General features: G+C 37.8%; 1 protein-coding gene across 1 annotated transcript in view; it reads right to left on the bottom strand.

Annotated features, from left to right (window-relative positions):
• Positions 1 to 1,120: 1,120 nt before the first annotated feature.
• The window catches only part of LOC140246293 (laminin subunit beta-1-like), a 79,096-nt gene continuing 62,655 nt past the window's right edge, over positions 1,121 to 17,561 (bottom strand). The window contains exons 18-30 of the mRNA XM_072325760.1: positions 17,260 to 17,480; positions 16,460 to 16,556; positions 15,547 to 15,738; positions 14,585 to 14,765; positions 13,480 to 13,664; positions 12,262 to 12,497; positions 11,301 to 11,477; positions 9,283 to 9,514; positions 8,067 to 8,187; positions 7,492 to 7,633; positions 5,953 to 6,129; positions 4,867 to 5,023; positions 1,121 to 3,548 (exon numbers count right to left, since the gene is read on the bottom strand). Coding sequence (XP_072181861.1) covers positions 3,391 to 3,548; positions 4,867 to 5,023; positions 5,953 to 6,129; positions 7,492 to 7,633; positions 8,067 to 8,187; positions 9,283 to 9,514; positions 11,301 to 11,477; positions 12,262 to 12,497; positions 13,480 to 13,664; positions 14,585 to 14,765; positions 15,547 to 15,738; positions 16,460 to 16,556; positions 17,260 to 17,480 — 2,276 coding nt within the window. The 3' untranslated portion in view covers positions 1,121 to 3,390. The remainder of the gene's footprint in view (positions 3,549 to 4,866; positions 5,024 to 5,952; positions 6,130 to 7,491; positions 7,634 to 8,066; positions 8,188 to 9,282; positions 9,515 to 11,300; positions 11,478 to 12,261; positions 12,498 to 13,479; positions 13,665 to 14,584; positions 14,766 to 15,546; positions 15,739 to 16,459; positions 16,557 to 17,259; positions 17,481 to 17,561) is intronic.

The raw sequence follows: 17,561 nt of genomic DNA, 5'->3' as shown, positions 1-17,561 counted from the left end.
TGTTTTTTGCTGAGTGTATATATATATATATATATATATATATATATATATATATATATTCCAAAATGGAGGAACAGTAAGAGGAATAATGATGTCAAAAGCTACATACTGATCTCTCCTTCCTTTCTCATATCTAGTATATATATATATATATATACATTGTGTATATAATATACATATATATATATATATACTGTATATATATATATATATATATATATATATATATATATATCATATATATATATATATATGTAAAGATAGATAGATATCTCATACCAGACACACTTGCTATTTACTACGTTCAAAGTTTTCACTACAATTATACAGTATATCATTTGTTTCTGGTCAGTTTTCCCTTTCTTTGTTTCAATATATATTACAAAAATTGAAAAAGGCTGGATTGCTTCGGCAATCCCTCACATTGACAACTATCCCAAAGTTGATTTACATCCTTTGGGTTTATGTCAGGTTAAAGGGACTGTACAGTACTGGTTGAGGTGGCGATTCATGTTTTGAACATTCCTAAGTGAGATAATGGAAAGCCTCTGATGAAATATGAAAGAGCATGTAATTTTAAGAAGGATTCAAGGTTTATTTGATGAAAATTGGTTTGTAAATGGCTGAGATATCCAAAAAAAGTGATAATAATAAAAGGCGACATGCCACAACCTTATTAGGATCTCTTTGTTTCACCTTGTTTTTGGATATCTCAGCCATTTCAAAACCGATTTTCATCGAATAAACTTTTGATACCCCTTAGAACTGCATGCTCTTTGACATCTCATAGAGTGGTTTCTGAATATCTCGCAAAACGTTAAAAGTTAAATCCTCACCTCGACCAGAACTGTACACACCCTTTAATGTGTGTGTGGCACACATACACACATTATAGCTTCTGACCACACGAGCAAAGAGAATTAAGGGTTCTGGGACGACAGCACTAGGGCTTTCAATAGCTCAGTCCGTAGAGCATCAGTCTAGTAATCCGGAGGTCTCGGGGTCGAATCCCGATGAAACCCATTTTCTTTGCTCAAAGTTTTCACTATAGATATATATACAATCAAAACAAAAAGGATTGTTGAACAAATCCACACTTGACAAGGGGTAGATATTATTTACACAAGAGGGGACTGTTTTTATTAAAATATACGCCACGTACACATGTTAAACGGGTTAAAAACAGTGCTATGTTATATAGTTTTGCATAGTGAATATAGAAAAAATGGTGACAAGATAGAACAATTGCCACATGTAGACATGAAAGCCCAGACTAGATTTCTGCCATTGTAACGGATGGCAGACACATGATCCCTTGGACTAAAATGATGGTATATATCCTCATTAACTCAGGTATATATAAATAAAATTATTGGGACAGTGTTTGTAAGTGTTCACTGGACATAATAGCTTTGCCAAATGTGGCAGCACAGTATATTTGAAATGATCTGATCACACACAATGCGAGCTGCACTGTGTGTTTTCCTTTTCAAAGCACAAACTGTGCACTACTGGGGCGTGGTCAACATTACAATGTACATACCCACCAGTACAAATATTATTGTATAAATAGATATATTTCAAGGACGTCAATGACGTGTTTTTTTTAATATATATCTCAAACAGATAAGAAATAGGATGCTGTACTGAAAGTTATCACATGAGAAGCAATGTATCTATGGAGTTTGGTTCAAGAACCATCACCTGAATACTGGAGCATCATATGATTTGCAAAATGAGTTTATTTTTTTCCTCCTCCTCTACTTGAACTCACTTTAATCTTCTTCATATAAATCTGTGAGTGTGTCTTTGTATTCTGTGGTGTATATGGGAAACCACAGGAAGAGACATCTAGAAAATACCTGTCAAATCGATAACCTACATGCTAAATTCAAACATAAATAGAAAACACAAATATAAACAAGTAAGTAAACAAAAGCTACATTAAAACTTATGAAGCACCCAATCATATTCATACCAAATAATACATAAAAGTACAAATAGAGTCATCTGGCTTTTTTGAACATGATGTCATTGTGTTCCTAAGAGGATTAAACAGAGCTATACAAAAAAAAAAAAAATGGACAAATGAACGTAGCATTTACCTACAGATTAAATAAATTTTGTCAAATTGTATACATAGCAGTGCAACATTCATTTATGATATGCATGGACACTATTAAACTGCTTGATGAAGTAAATTAGAACATTAATATAATACTTGTGGGTTTCTACTTAAAGAAAACTGTACTAGTAATTAACAACCATCAAACAAAACTGCTTGACTCAGATTCTATGTAGTCTGGCTCAATATGCATCTTAATTTTCAAATAACTGAACATAATACTCGGGGGAAGTCATCAACAAGTATTTGATCTCAACTCAAGCATAAGAAGCAAACATATAATCATTACCATCTTCGCAATGAATGTGCTTTAAATAGTCTTAAATATCTCTGCAGTGCATGACACACTGAGTTGCGTGAAAAAACACTTGTTTATGAAAAGAAAAAAGTTTTTCATATTGAAGAAAAAAAAGCATATAATCTTATGAAGTCAGCACCATCATGAAATAATTTACAGCCTTAAAAATTGTTGTTCCAAGCTTCATGAATTCCTATACAGCTGAATGCGCAGCCAACAATCTTAACCATGTAAGGCTGTATCACATTCGAATATGGCGAAGTGCCAGATTGATATAAAAATACAAAGTCTTGTATAAAATAGTGCAAACTGTACAACTTAGCCTCTTGCCATAAGACATGATGAGTACGTTGTCTGTGGAAGGTAAAGGCACCAAGCTGCAATGCATAGCACACTTAAATATGTGCCACGGACCTGCCCTCAATACAAAACCGATGGACGAAGCTTTACACTAGGCAGCTGAAAGCCGAATGCTTATCTTAAAGCATGTCTTAAAGAGTGAAGCACCATGGAATACACAAAGTAGCAGACTATTGTGAGAACAACTTTAAAAGCTTCTGAAAGATTGAGTTGAACTGGGTGGTATCCCAACATCCATACACATCAGCATCTCTGAACGTGTGCTTTAAAGAGTAACCGAATGCAGCTCCTTGATCGTTCCTCACACTCTTTAAATCTTAATAGCCACTTGAAAAAATCCCCTGAAGAGTAATGTCTGATCACAGATGCATACTGTTAAGTATGTCGTGTCATGTCAGATTTCGAGTCCACGTTGAGAGACCCCCCGTTTGTAAAATTGATTTTCACAGATACGCTATCTACATAGACATTTCTGGTGACTATAAACAATACCTACCCCCAATTGTTTCAGACAATCCTTCTGTTCTTTATCATTTTTCTTTCTCTCTCTCTTTTCTAGTGGAGATTGTTGCTAAGGTACCTGGAAATTCCTCTTGAGCAAATCTAATTACGGAGCTGCAACTGGCTGTTCTTTACAGGTCCTGTACTCTACAGCCTTGGTTTGTATATCTTCTAAAATCTCCATCATTTTCATATTCAGCGCATTGATTTCGCCCGTCAGATTCTGCAGCGTAACGCCGTTGGTGTTGAATGTGTTTTGCAGACCTGTAGAGTGAAGAAAGAAACATATTATACATTTAACCAAAAAGATATGGTCTCAAAATATGAGAAATTTCCTTCAGGTCAGGGTGCAGAAATATAATTCTGCAAAGGAACGGAAGAGGACGCCAAGTATTTTTGTTTCCAGTGTTCCACGTCTTACAAGCTTGGCTACTGGATAGTGGAACACTGTTTTCCGTCGTTATGATTACTCACTTGTTTTTGTTACCAAGACAAAGTGTGCACTGTTTCTCTTTTTTTTTTTAAATGACATCATTTGTGCATATACTTTATATTGTATTCCACAAAAAAAAAAAATAACTGTTCTTATCAGATGAATGACAGACAAATCGAGAACTTGCACCGCTTTGAATCATGTTTTCTTCATTTCTTTTTCTTTCCTTTGTTTGATGATGGAAATAAACAAACTATTGAACTGAAATGAATTCAAAAGAATCTGTATATCCCCTCCCCTCCCCCTCTAGACAGAATGAATGCATCTTTTCACAGACTTTTCCTTTAGATACTCATCCGTATTCATCCTCCCTCATTTTTTGAGAATCTCTGAGACAAACATCATCAGCAAAATATGGTACAATATATCCTCCTCTATGTGAATTATCTATGTCAAGAAAAATTACAACTCAAAATTTACTACATTATTTTCTATACAGTGTACTCCCAATATAATTAACATGTTTATCATAAAATTCTTATTACAACGAAGTATAAATTCAGGTCCAAAAGTTATCATCTAAATATCTTTGCATACTTTACTGTTTGGCAATAACAAAACAAAAAAATAATAATAATAAATCAATATCATGACAGGAACCGCTGGTCCCGAGGAATTGTTACAGCAGGAATGTACTGTACTACAAAGATACCACTGGCATCACCCATGTCCATGACCAATCCAGTTTCTTGCCTGGAAAATTACCACACATCTCGGGTAAAGAGTGGTTTCTTTGTGGCATATACAATGTACCAAGCAAAAACTCATAATGTTATTTTGGTCACTGGATCAGCAGAGACTAGTTTTACAGAGTCAACGAAACAGAGAGCAGTTCAATATGGAATACTGAGAAGAAAAAAAACGAACAAACAGAGATGTCTCCATTAATCATCCATGGCACAGGTGTACAAATGGGAGTCATCTAAACCATTCCAAGCAGCTGTTTTTCCATGTAAATGTGCTCATACAACTATATACTTAACGTTTTTAAACATTCATGTATCTCTTAAAAGGGGCATTATTTTGCAAATGCAGAAGCGGCTTCCTTGCATAGACAGACGATTGATATGTGTAGTTAAGCAATCTTACCCTCAAGTTCATTGACATCCCTCGTAATCTGCCGCTCCAATTCAGCCACCTGGTCACGAAGTGTGGCGGCCCTGTCACGAGCACCATCTACCTCGGCGACCTTCAGCTTGACCAGCTCAGCCGTCTGGTTGAATTCCTCCTCCGTGGCGTCCACGTTCTGCAGTTCACAGCAGCCAGACAGGAAAGAGGATGCTTTACGTGGCCACTCATTCATTCAATTTTCATTCATTCATTTATTTTTCCATTTCGAACAGAAACATACATGTATACATATTTTACAGAAATTAGATACGTAAATTTCATAATACAAAATAAACAAACACCCTGTACAAATCCTACACTATGTCGCTGCCATGCACTTCACACTTCCTTATGAGGAATATGTGTTGCAGACATTGCGTCTAACTTTCCCCAGTATAAAATGGCCAGCAGCCACCGAATCTATCTCCAGAGGGCACTATTTCACAGTGAACAGTGGCCACAGACAGTGGGTTCTAATCTGTCTGTCAACATAATAATTGGTTGGTATAATTTCAACCAAACTTTCTGTATCTCACATAATGGTCTTTTGTTCTACCTGCGCAGCCCTTGAACTGCTCACTGAAATTGAAGCAAACAGATGTACCCACTACATTTTTTTAACTTGCCCAATTCTGTGATATTTACAAGCATCCTAAATACTTTCATATGTGCAAAGGAACACATGCACATGGTATTTCTTGATACATAAAATATAATGAAATCAATTTGGCTGTTAACCCGTCCATAGAGGCCATGTTTCCCTTGTTATGGCAAGCAGGTTTTGATGTATGAGACTACAGAGGGCAGCAGACTGTCATCTGTAAAACATCTTTATCTTCATCCATAGGTCCACTTCTTATACATGTTTAAGTTGATATCATACACGTGATAATGAACTATTATTTGCTCTTACCATGCCTCATGACATCCCTTCCCTTTATCTACAGTCTGTTACACTATTGCCTTCATTAAAGTGATGCATGTTGGAGTTTTGAAGTCGAGTAATTCAATTTTGTTCTCTTTTTATTCCCTGCTAGAAGGTTTTATGGGAGCCTTAATTCTCACCTGAGCAGCTTCCTGGGCTTGTTGTTCAGCCATCTGGGCCAAGTTTACGGCTTCCCGAACCTTGTCCCTGTTGCCTGTGACCTTAATCTGCACATCACCAAGCTGCCGCCTCATATCCTCAATCTTGTTGAGGGCGCTCTCCGACTTCTCCATGGCGTCATCTGCCTCAGACTCGATCTGAACAGGGGAATACAGTCGACAACCGTTAATCAATGCTGCACACTGGCACTGGTCTGATGCTCCCTAGCCAGTAAAAATCACTGTCAGACAAGTAACTTAACAGGAATTTACCAGTAAAGCATGGAAAAATTGGTGCACGTACCTACTGGTCCTACAGACAAGTCGGATCAGTTGAAAAAATGGGTTAATGTACAGCCCTGGATTAATAACGAAGTCCTTGGAACTGGCAATTTTCTTTCATCATATCAAAATTTTGTTTTAACCAAACAAATGAAGCGTGAAAAAGATATATGGATAATAACCTGCGGACTTGAATTTTAACTTGGTTGTAACAAGAATTTTGTTATAACAGTGTCCTTTATAATGACAGTGCACTACTATACATTAGAATGATGTGGAGTCCACTTTCTATTTTTTCTTCACGCACTCTTTTCTTACTTGGAAAAATACACAATGAGGCAGACTTCTATGCTGGTGCATCTACTGAAAAGTAATTTGTTGCTTTGCTCCACAGAAAACACGGCTTTGGAGGTATTCATCTCAACTCTAACAACATGAACATTAACCCACTTAGCCCAGAGGGAAGATTTTTTTATATAACTTGTGGTGATCATCCACTTCCACATGTGAAATGTAAACAAATCTACTCTTCTCTTTACAGGAAGACAGTACAAAGACACTCCGCTTCTTACCAATAACAATTTCAATTCAATTCACACATCACATCCAACACAGACATTAATAATACACTCAAGTCGTATGTCACAGGATGAAAAAAAAAATGTTGCTTTTCTTCACTAAGTTATCCACAACATTGTGACTAGCATAAGATTAACACTTTTCAATTCATGCGATTCAATTCAAATTTTATCTAATTTTTCAAAAATAACATAGATATTTCACTTTTTTTTGTAAGAGAGAATAAAGGTTGCATAAGCAAAACAAGTAAACTGAGAAGAATATAATTGTGGAACCTTGTGGTAATAATCCTTGTAGTAATAATACGTTGTCATGAGAATTTAAGTGATAAAGACAAAACAACACTGCGCAAACTTCAAAAAATGGAGGGACCCACTAAAAAGACAAAGTTTTTGTAGAATGTGGGCCCTTCATGTACAGTATGTCAAAATAGAAAAATAAGCTGATGCACAAATGGAAAAAAAGTCTTGGAAAAAAGGCTGAAAAATGGTCATTTTTAAAGCTAGGCCATTCTATATTTTGTCTGCATGTCACTGTACACTTGCAAAGCTGATCATCGCCTTCATATTAAATGACTACAGTAATGTTAGCCATGTTGAATCAAACTTAATCACTATGCAAGTGGCCTTTCTCACCATGCATGTGATAAAAGTGACTTACCTGCACCAAAGCCTCATCTGCCTCTCTGATGTCCTGCTTGGCCGCATCAATGGCCTGACCAGCAGTGTCCTGGGCATCCTCGGCTTGTTGTAGGGCTCTGGACACACTTTCTGCCGAATCTAGCACTGATTCAGCAAATGCCCTGCAGCAAGACAAATAATCATAATAACAATAATAATAACAACAATAATAATAACAATGATAATAATAATAATAATGACAATAATAATGATGGTAATAATAATAATAATAATAATAATAATAATAATAATAATAACAACAATGACAACAACAACAACAACAACAACAATAATAAAAAATAATAATATAACAAAAATAAATAAACCTTACAAGATATCAATGGATATCCAAAATGCCCATAAGATTCTATCCAAAGAGTGATAAAGTTAGGCACATTTCTATTTGCATAATCTCCCTTGAAAAATTTAAAGCATTTTTGATTCACTAGACACCCCCCAAATTGACAACTTCAATATTCATTACGCTGTTATCTTTCCTATTGAAAACAGATGTCTGCCTATCAGAGGGTAGGTAGTCACACCATCTAGTCTTACCTGGCCCGGTCAGCACGGTCCTTGAGGTCGTTGACCCTTTGGAGGTCATCACGCGTAGCATTGATGATCTCGTCAATGTTCAGCAAAGTTCTGATGATTTCCTCGATTTGTCGAGACAGGTCTGAAGAGACAGCAAGTGATAACGATCATCATATGAATTTGATAAACAACAAAAACACCAAGGAGACCTTGTGGAGATGAGAAAAGCTTTTAGGACACATGTAGGGTCCATCCTCTTGAGGAATAAAAATAAAGACAACAAGAAAAAAACACACAGTCATGGACTTCAACTATTGTCATCTGATTGGCAGAAGGAATGTCTTTTTTGCAGATCGTTTTGCTATTGTTCTTGTTGTGCTCTGAGAAGGGTCAGACATTTCACACACAATCTGACAGTCGTGAAAGGTTAATCAAAAAAGATGATTTTTGACCAGGAATCATGTCAAATTAACAATTCTACTGAGTCTTGATATTCTTTTCTTTTTCTCTATAACCATATACTTGATAATGTTAGCACCAATCAGTTGCCTTTTTTTTCAACCTGCCATTAACATTTACAGCATTTCAGACACACGAGAGCCAACAGCTGGTTTAAAGTTATTCGAGAAGCACTGTAAAGCCATATCTGTGATTTCAAAATTAGCAGGCAAATTGTATCGGATGTCAGGTTTTTGGAATTCGACTTAGCAGGTAAGGATACAGGGCTGAAATTATTCACACGTCTAAATGAGGGCAGAATGCATTCTAGTATTCTCTTGTGAGGATATGGAAGAGATAGTTCATTTTGCATGGAGTCGCCTTCAGTCAGAATCAGTGAAATTCAAATTTGAAAGATGATGTCATATCTCACTTCTGCTACTTCATTTTGCAAGGTGCCTCATATGGTTGTTGGTGTTTATAAAAAAAGGGCCCTATTTAAGATAATGTGCCCCAGATAACATTGACATCAAAACAGATGATATCATAAACAGCTAAAGCACTATTTATTTATTCATGTATTGTTATTCTCATCATTATCATTAATAATTATTAATACTAGCAGTAGTAGTGGTAGTAGTAGTAGTAGTAGTAGTAGTGGTAGTAGTATCATCATCATTACCATTATCATTATTATTATTACATGGTCATGTACTGTCTCATGTACAATCAGGGAAACGGCAAATTTTAAAGTTGATATCATATCTTACTGCCGGTAGCCAACTCAAACACCACTCACTTGCAATTTCCTCAGGAGAGAGGGATATCTTGGTGTTGAGTGTCTGGTTGACAAGGAGACGAACGCTGTCGGGCTCCGCCCTGGCCCGCCCCAGGAAGTAGGTGATGTTGTTGATGAGGTCCTTGAGGTCGGTCTGGCCTCCCTCGGCCTCCTGCTTGGCCATGAGGGCAGCATCATACGCCCTCTGGGCATCGTCCAGGGCAGCACCAGTCTGGTCCTTGGCTTGCATCATCTGGAGAGGACACCATTTACTACAGTCAGCAGGAGTTGGGATAATTTACCACTCTGACAACACTGACAAGGCAAGCTCAATATACATGTAAAGAAATTATTATTGTTCTGTTTTTGTTTTGTTTTTTAATTTCCTCCTTCCACCACAGTTCACTGATCAAAGTGATACAAGGTTGCATGAAAGATGGAATTTTCTGCACCCTGCAAAGTGCTCCTCAGAGTAATCACTTCATTCGTACACAGATGAAGAGTCAGTGAAAATGCTTATGGTCCAGAAAAAACAGCAGTCTGCATCCTTGCTTCACTGTGTATAATATCTATAAATTCATGAAGACATAAGAAGTCATTCAGGTATGCTGCACACTCTGATTGATATTCACATTATTTCATCAAAATAGAGAAAAAAAGAAAATATGAAAATACGCTACGCAACTTGCAACATATGTATGTTTTTACAATTTACTCACATACACTGTACTCCGCAAATTTGTGCTTTTTGTATTCATAAGTGTTTATAATGTCATATTACATTTTGAGTAAAGTTGGGAGGTGAAGGCTGCTGTAATTTTGGCTCCGATGGTAATGATGTGAAATGTATTGTCTTGTTCATGCTGCAGTATGACACTTTTGAAAAATGGTTTATGTTTTGGAGTATTTTGATATCAAAAGTGTAATGACGTTTTGATCACATGCATATGACCTTCATTCCTGAAGTGAACTCCCCATTTACTCATGATGACTCGTGATGATCGATTGTGACTGAGCAGTCATATTTTCTAACAGGATGCATGCAATGCACTCCAGCACAGAAGATCGGTGGATAATGCCTGGCCCAATTTGTTGATTATTAAAAAATTGGTGGCACATTGTAGCAACCAAGATCATGTATGCTTTGAGACTGTCATAATGTTGAAATTTTCGCGCATTTCGCGCAATCAGATACTAGCACAAAATTAAAAGCAAACGAACATTATTGCTTGCCATATATTCCCGTACCTACTGTCTGGATTCCGCGGAATCAAAAACATGCATAACTCTTCTTACCGCGCAATGCACGAAAAATTAGTTGTGCGAAAATATCCCCTTTTACAGTATTTTACCTTTTCATTGTTACATGACTGAAATTGTGTTATTATAGTGTTCTTTTACACATTCATCATGCATAAATCTACATATTAAAGACAGACCATCCCATTTTCATGCAAATTTTTGAAAATTTGGAGAGAACACTTAGGTATTGAAGAAAACACTATTTGGAAACCTCCTGTAAATTTTGAACTCAAGAGGGTCTTTATTTGTTGAGTTAAATTGACCATTAACACTGGAATAATTTTTTCGTACTACGAAATAATTTCAAATCTAAACTACTAGTCTAGTTTTACAGACCTGTATGATGCACTTATGTAGTTCATGTAAGTGGTGTGTTGTTATTTGCCATAAATAACAAAGTAAAAGATACTAGTGAATTCTTGCTTTCTGACAGCTTTAACATGCATATCTTTTGTTCGAAGTATTACAATCACAGGAGGATTAATGTATGCAGCTGTGCCTAGTACACAGAATACGTTACGGTGAGCATTTGGTGCATTATTTGAATTTTAACAGCTAACAACCTTCAAATTTCACAGAAATGTTATGGCAGCTTTCCAATAATCTGCTCATTCTGGTGGAATATATCATGTTCTGTGCTATTTGGGAAGGAATGCAAAAGGGATGGCCTATCTTTAAAGCAAAAGTTGACAGTTCTGCAGGCAGAGAAGGACTACATTTGCAATTGAACTTTGTACCTCTTCCAGCAAGCTGTCGGCCTCTTCCTTCTTGTTGTCCAGCTTTCCATCTGCCTCTGACGCCCTCCTGAGGGCCTCCTCCGCCTTCTGCACAGCGCCATCACAGCTCAGTCCACCACACTGTCCGCAGCCAGCCCCTCCACAGATATCACAGGAGTCCCCTGGGGAACCACACACCTGGCAGGATGGACAGAGAGTGAGAGTGAAAGAGCATGCCTACACATACATTATAGTATTTACCCCTTGACCGTCCAATTATGGTAAAGCCTTGTGCAATGTTTCCCATACTGCTTCACCAGAGTTTCATTCATTCATTCATTCAAGAATATGGCACAATGTGCCTGGTTGATACCATTTGTTGACTACTGCTGGTCACCTTGGTCAGACCATGAGGGGTCAGCATCACTCGCCCACTCATCAGTGTAATAAACAATATTAATAATGCATGGTAGTGAGTCTATTCATGACCAAATAAATAATGCACAATGTGGCTCTTGATATTATGCATGAGGCCCACATCTTAATTGACCTTTGAACCCTCTATGCAGAAAGGAAATATTTTTTTTTTTTTGCTCTTTTAATTATTACCATTATTTTTCCTATTTCACTCATTTTCTTTCATTCACTACAATTCATGATATTAATATCTAGCTTACCTAGTGGAATTCATGGCCAGGATTGGCATTTCAACTTATTTTCTTAAGACGTCTGACCTTAACCTGTGGCCTTACACCCCTGATTCTTCTAAACTGCTAGCACAGTATAATATTCCTTTAAAAAAGATGTTTCTTGGTATCACATGAAGTTTTGGAGCATTACCATCTTTGTATACAGGTGAGCTTTTGGAACTTGTGAACCTCTGGAGCTATGAAGTTTCAAAAAGTGGATTTGGTGATGAATGCCTTAAGCTCTCGAGTGGGAATGTGAAGAGAAAAGGAAATTATCTTAATATCTATGTCACCTGCTCATTGATGGTAGCCAGTTGGCCCTCTAGCCCCAGGAGCTGATTTTCCACATTGTCCAGTCTGTTGAGGTAGGCATCGCGTTCCTGCTGCAGCGCCGCATTGCGCTGGCCAATCAGGTCCTCCACCTGCTGCCGGATAGCTTCTGATTGGTCCACCACACCGTCAGCCGCGTCCGCCTGGCTCTGGGCCTCACGTGACCTGTTCTGGCTCTGCAGGATGCTGTTGAAGGCACCTGGGTGGGGGACGGAGATGGAACTAAGGTAACTGCTATCTAGTGGACATGCACTGTAAAACCAGGTAATTTGCATGAGCAGGAAACTTTTGTATGATTTCAAAATGAGCCAAGATTTATGAAAGTATTCATTTATACAATGCCTTGTATGCCAGTGGTGATTCGCTATAAAGGCTGTCAGCTCCAATTTGCGGAAGTTTCTAGTCATGAACGTTTCTTGTTTTAGAGTGCCTTCAGTTCACTGATACTTCAGTGCGTGTCCTATAAACATGCCATCCACCATTACTTACTATCAAAGTAGTCCATGTGGTATTGAGAGGGGTTTTCCTCATATAAAACAAACAGGATTCAACTCTGCCTGTGTAAAGCAGGAAAGGTCCATCACAAACAAATAGAATTTGCTCTTTAAGGCATAATTTACCATTTGCAGATGAAACAAAAACCCAATATTAGTGCTTTAAAGTAGTTCTAAAATGCGAGTTAGGGACAGAAACAACCACTGTAAAAATTTGAATCCATATAATTGATGCTAAGTACTGTTAAATACACAAAATGTGAACAATAGTTATGATAAGAATGCTTCAAGACTAAACCGTCTATAGTTATGGTTTATTGAAAAAATACAGATATCTCCTTATATTTAGGCTTTATTTCGAAAATTTTATATGGCAGGATGTTTTGTGATACAAGAGACTTACACATATGCATTAAAGGGGATATCTTGAACATTTTTGAAATCACTGCTCCGAAAAGGTAAACTGGACCTTTAAAGCTAAAAAGAAAGCTTGCACTGCATGATATTTTTTTTTTTTTAATAGTCATTGAGGCAATGTAGCACTTGACATTTACATCTGTCATCCTGTCTACAATTATCAACAGCTCACTGACTGAATGACTACTGTATTCTGAAATGACATTTTGGCAATGGTCGGAGGTTGTGCATACAATCATTTATTCTTTACGATATAAAGAAGTGACGCACCCTCCACATTTGCTGCCTCCAAATCAAATATCTCATTCTCCAGTCTCTCAGCATCTGCGCGGAGTTCCTGAGATTCCCTCTCGAGCTCGTCCAGCGCGCGGTGGGCGCGATTGATTTGGCCGCGGGTGCGGGTCTGGTCGCCGTCCAGGGTGCGTATCTTGTTGGCATAATCATTAAGAGTTGCCCTGCAAGTGATGGTAAGCATCAATGATTACGAGCCCACTTATACATGATGGAGACAGCCCCTGGCTACATGTATGTCCCACTGACAAACATCATGCATGAATATAATGGAAATCCTGCTGACATTTTATCACTAGCCAAACCTATAAGATGGAATAAAAGTATTCTTTAAAAATGAAGGCCACAGAGCAGATCATTAAAAAAGTCTAGGAATAATAATGAAATTGGATCAATAATTAGTTGAATCCAAAAACTGGAAAACAAACTCACTGTTGCGACGTTTCGCCAATTACTAATTGGCTTCTTTGGGCAAATGATGCTCGCGATAATGGAATGGCCCTTAAATAGTGCGAGATTGTGCAGAGCGAAAGACGGCTTGGGATCTTGCGAACGGCCCGGTCCCATGTGTGTGATAAATTGAAACGGACGGAGACCTCATTTCTTGTTAAGTGTGGGTCTCTCCACTCGTTCCCAGATGGCTTCCTTAACGCCCCTCTCAAACCATTTGGATTCTCTATCCAGGATGATCACCTCATTGGTGTTTACAGAGTGTTTGCTAGAGTTGATGTGTATGTATACTGCCAGTGTGCTCTGCACAATCTCTCACTATTTAAGGGCCATTCCATCATCAGGAGCATCATTCGCCCGAAGAAGCCAATTGATAATTGGCGAAACGTCGCAACAGTGAATTTGTTTTCCAGTTTTTTTTTATTCAACTAATTATTGATCTTGTGCTTTGACTGGGTGAATGAGAAGAATTTTCATCAGTCAATAAGGAAATTGGTTTGCTCGGTGATTTGGTAAAGGACAGTGTGGACACAAATCTGTGGACACAACTGTGTGAAATTTCACCACTTCTAAGAAAGCAGTTACTTTGTAGCACCTTGATCAAAGGAATGACAGTTAAGTCTGTATCCTTTACCTGATGTCATCGAGTTCCCTCTGAATGTTGTCGACGTCGTCCTCTGTAACCGACGGCATTCCAATGAGGGTTTCTGCATACATTACCCTGGCTTCCAGGCGTTCAAATTCCTCATCATAAGCACTGGTCGATCCATTGACTTTGATCTTGCGAGCGAGCTCGATGAGAGAGTCAGTTTGATCTACAACAGAAAAAAAAAGGATAAACAATGTGATCTACACTGTAATTAAGCTTCTTTTTTTTTTCTAGTCCAACATAGCCAAATACACACATCCTGGCTTTAGTTTGTCTACAAGTGTACACTGGATGACTGTGAAGTGAAGTAGTCTGTAGTCATATGTGCTAAACCTATCACAGAATAGTGATATGGATCCTAATAAGAATAATGATAAATAAAATGACTAGCTGAGAGCTACTACATGACCACAAACACTCTTTTATTTTACTTGCTTTACTCTTCACTGGGTGCTAGTATACTAATGACCGATACTAACTGCCACTCATCTGCACCCATGCAGTTACATTGCCTGTGCATTACAAAAGCATTGCATTCATTTCTGTGTGCAGATCAGTTAGGTTGGAGCTGGTACATACTGGCTTAGGAATGTCACAAGAACTGAATACTACCATTTCATAAAACAAATAATGCATATTACTTGGTTGGTCATTAATGAATATATCCACCCTCCTTAACTTTTGCACAGTCCAACACACATTGCTCTAAACTACTATTGGGTAGATGATTCTCACTAAAATGCCCTCGGTAATGTGCAAAATTTGTATACCAATAACTAATGAGGTGGTATCAAAGAATGTGATTTGAGGTTAAATGACTCATTTTTTTCACAAAAAAACATGTATACAGAAATAGACACACAAATCACAAGCAGAAATAGAGCGAAAAACTTGAAATCATGTCCAATACCAGAGCTAGGCATAATCATATGAGAAAGTTGACTCACTCCTGAGATTTTGGACTGTCCTGTCCCAGTCATCGAAGCACTCCCCACAGGGCTCACAGCGGGGCAGCTCTCCCGTCGTGCCACGGGCACACTGGTCGCAGCGGTAGCCAGTAACTCCGGGCAGACAGACACACTGGCCCGTGGCCCGCTCACATTGGGAAGTGGCCGATCCCTGTGCGTCGCAGTCACACTCTGCGAGAGCAGACATATAACAATTAAATTTACTGCTTACCACATCAACACAGGTGTAATAAACTATGAGCTTTGATTTTTATTACAGCATATTTCACACGATAGAAATATATACAAGCTTTCAAACATTTGCTGTTGCATTTCTTTTTTTAAAAACTGGCATTTTCAGAGCACAGACAATTATGCTTTGATATTAAAATGAAAATAACTGAAATCATTTCAGAATGGAAAGTACAATGGGATATGCCCATCTTATATGCTAGACTGGGTGAAAAAGCCCTAATGTGGACACATATAAAGTACATTTGCAAAAACAACCAGGAAAAATATTAACAGAGAACTGCAAGTGACAGTGCTCAGGAATTTGAATATTGAAGCAGACAAATATAAACACAGCAAGATATGAAATGCATCTAGGCTGTAATATCAAAAAAAAAAAAAATGAATATATATACATACATATATCTATATCTATATATATATATATATATATATATATATATATATATATATATATATATATATATATATATATATATATAAATATATATATGTATATATATATATACATATACATACATACATATATAAAGGTAAGCATATACAACAGATATAGAAATCAAAACAAAGACAACTAAACTGAGTGAACATTTCATTGACAACCACATCATGTCAGGGATACAAAACTATGAAATTTTGATGGCCTGCTACAGAAACATACCTGTGCAACCGACACGTGGGTCACCCCAGTAGTTAGCCTCGCAGTCACAGCACTCTTTTCCACCAAAGCCTGGTAGACAGGAACACTGACCAGTGTACTGAAAGCACAATCATAGGTTTGCCCTAAAATTATCTCCTACTTTTATACAGGAATGGTTAAAGCTTGTACAAGGAAGGACAAATCTTATTCAGAGCATAAAATGCAAGCTATATTGCGCTGGGACTGCAATTTGTCTACAAAGAGTATTGAAGGAGCCTAGTATGTGCATGGTGTATAATCCGAACCATGAAAAAGTGAGGCACATGATGATGTGATGGAGCTTTGGAGTTGTTTTGCTTGGACAAGCCCTCAGCATGACTCCAACTCCCGATGTGTTTTGGGATGGCTGATGTTAGGGGTGAACTGAGTGCCTGTCATCTTGAAGGTGATGCGTTTCTATAAAAGATGACTGTACACAAATCTTTAGAGACTGCAAGTATACCAGAATAAAACTTCAACTATTCATCGCAACAGCACGACCATCCCCATATATCTCTCACAGTGAGGAGAATGATTTTCTCCACAAAACACATAAAACTTGCCAAAACTTGGAAAACAGTCACCACTAGTTCCTAATCTTTTCCATAAGACAAAATATTTCAATCATCTTTTCACTCAGTAGTTGTTGATTGTTGGTGTGCTCTCCCGAGTAGTGATGAATGAAGTTGACTCGCCTAGTAGGGGAATATCCTGAAAAAATAACTTACATATGGACACAGTTTCCAACTACATAAAACACACACATTAGTGAGAACATTTACCTCATCACAACGTGGGGAATAGGAACCATATGAGCAGCAGTTGCATGCCTCACAGCCCGTCCCACTGGCAAGCTTCCAGTGGTTGGGAGCACACTGGTCACATCTCTGTCCAAGGACATTGGGGAGACAGGGGCACTGTCCAGTCACAGCGTCGCAAACACCACAGTTGTTGTCCAGGTCACAGATGCTGCGGTCAGTGCCGAGAATGTTACATTCACAATCTGTGGGGAGTGACAAGACCAATGTAAAAAGAGAGAACATAGGTGAACAGAGAATGGAACTAATAGTACAGCGTAAATAAT

The sequence above is a fragment of the Diadema setosum genome, chromosome 2 (assembly GCF_964275005.1).
Source record: "Diadema setosum chromosome 2, eeDiaSeto1, whole genome shotgun sequence".
Taxonomy (NCBI): Eukaryota; Metazoa; Echinodermata; class Echinoidea; order Diadematoida; family Diadematidae; genus Diadema; species Diadema setosum.
Note: the sequence above shows the minus strand (reverse complement) of the source record. Positions and strands in the feature narration are given on the sequence as shown.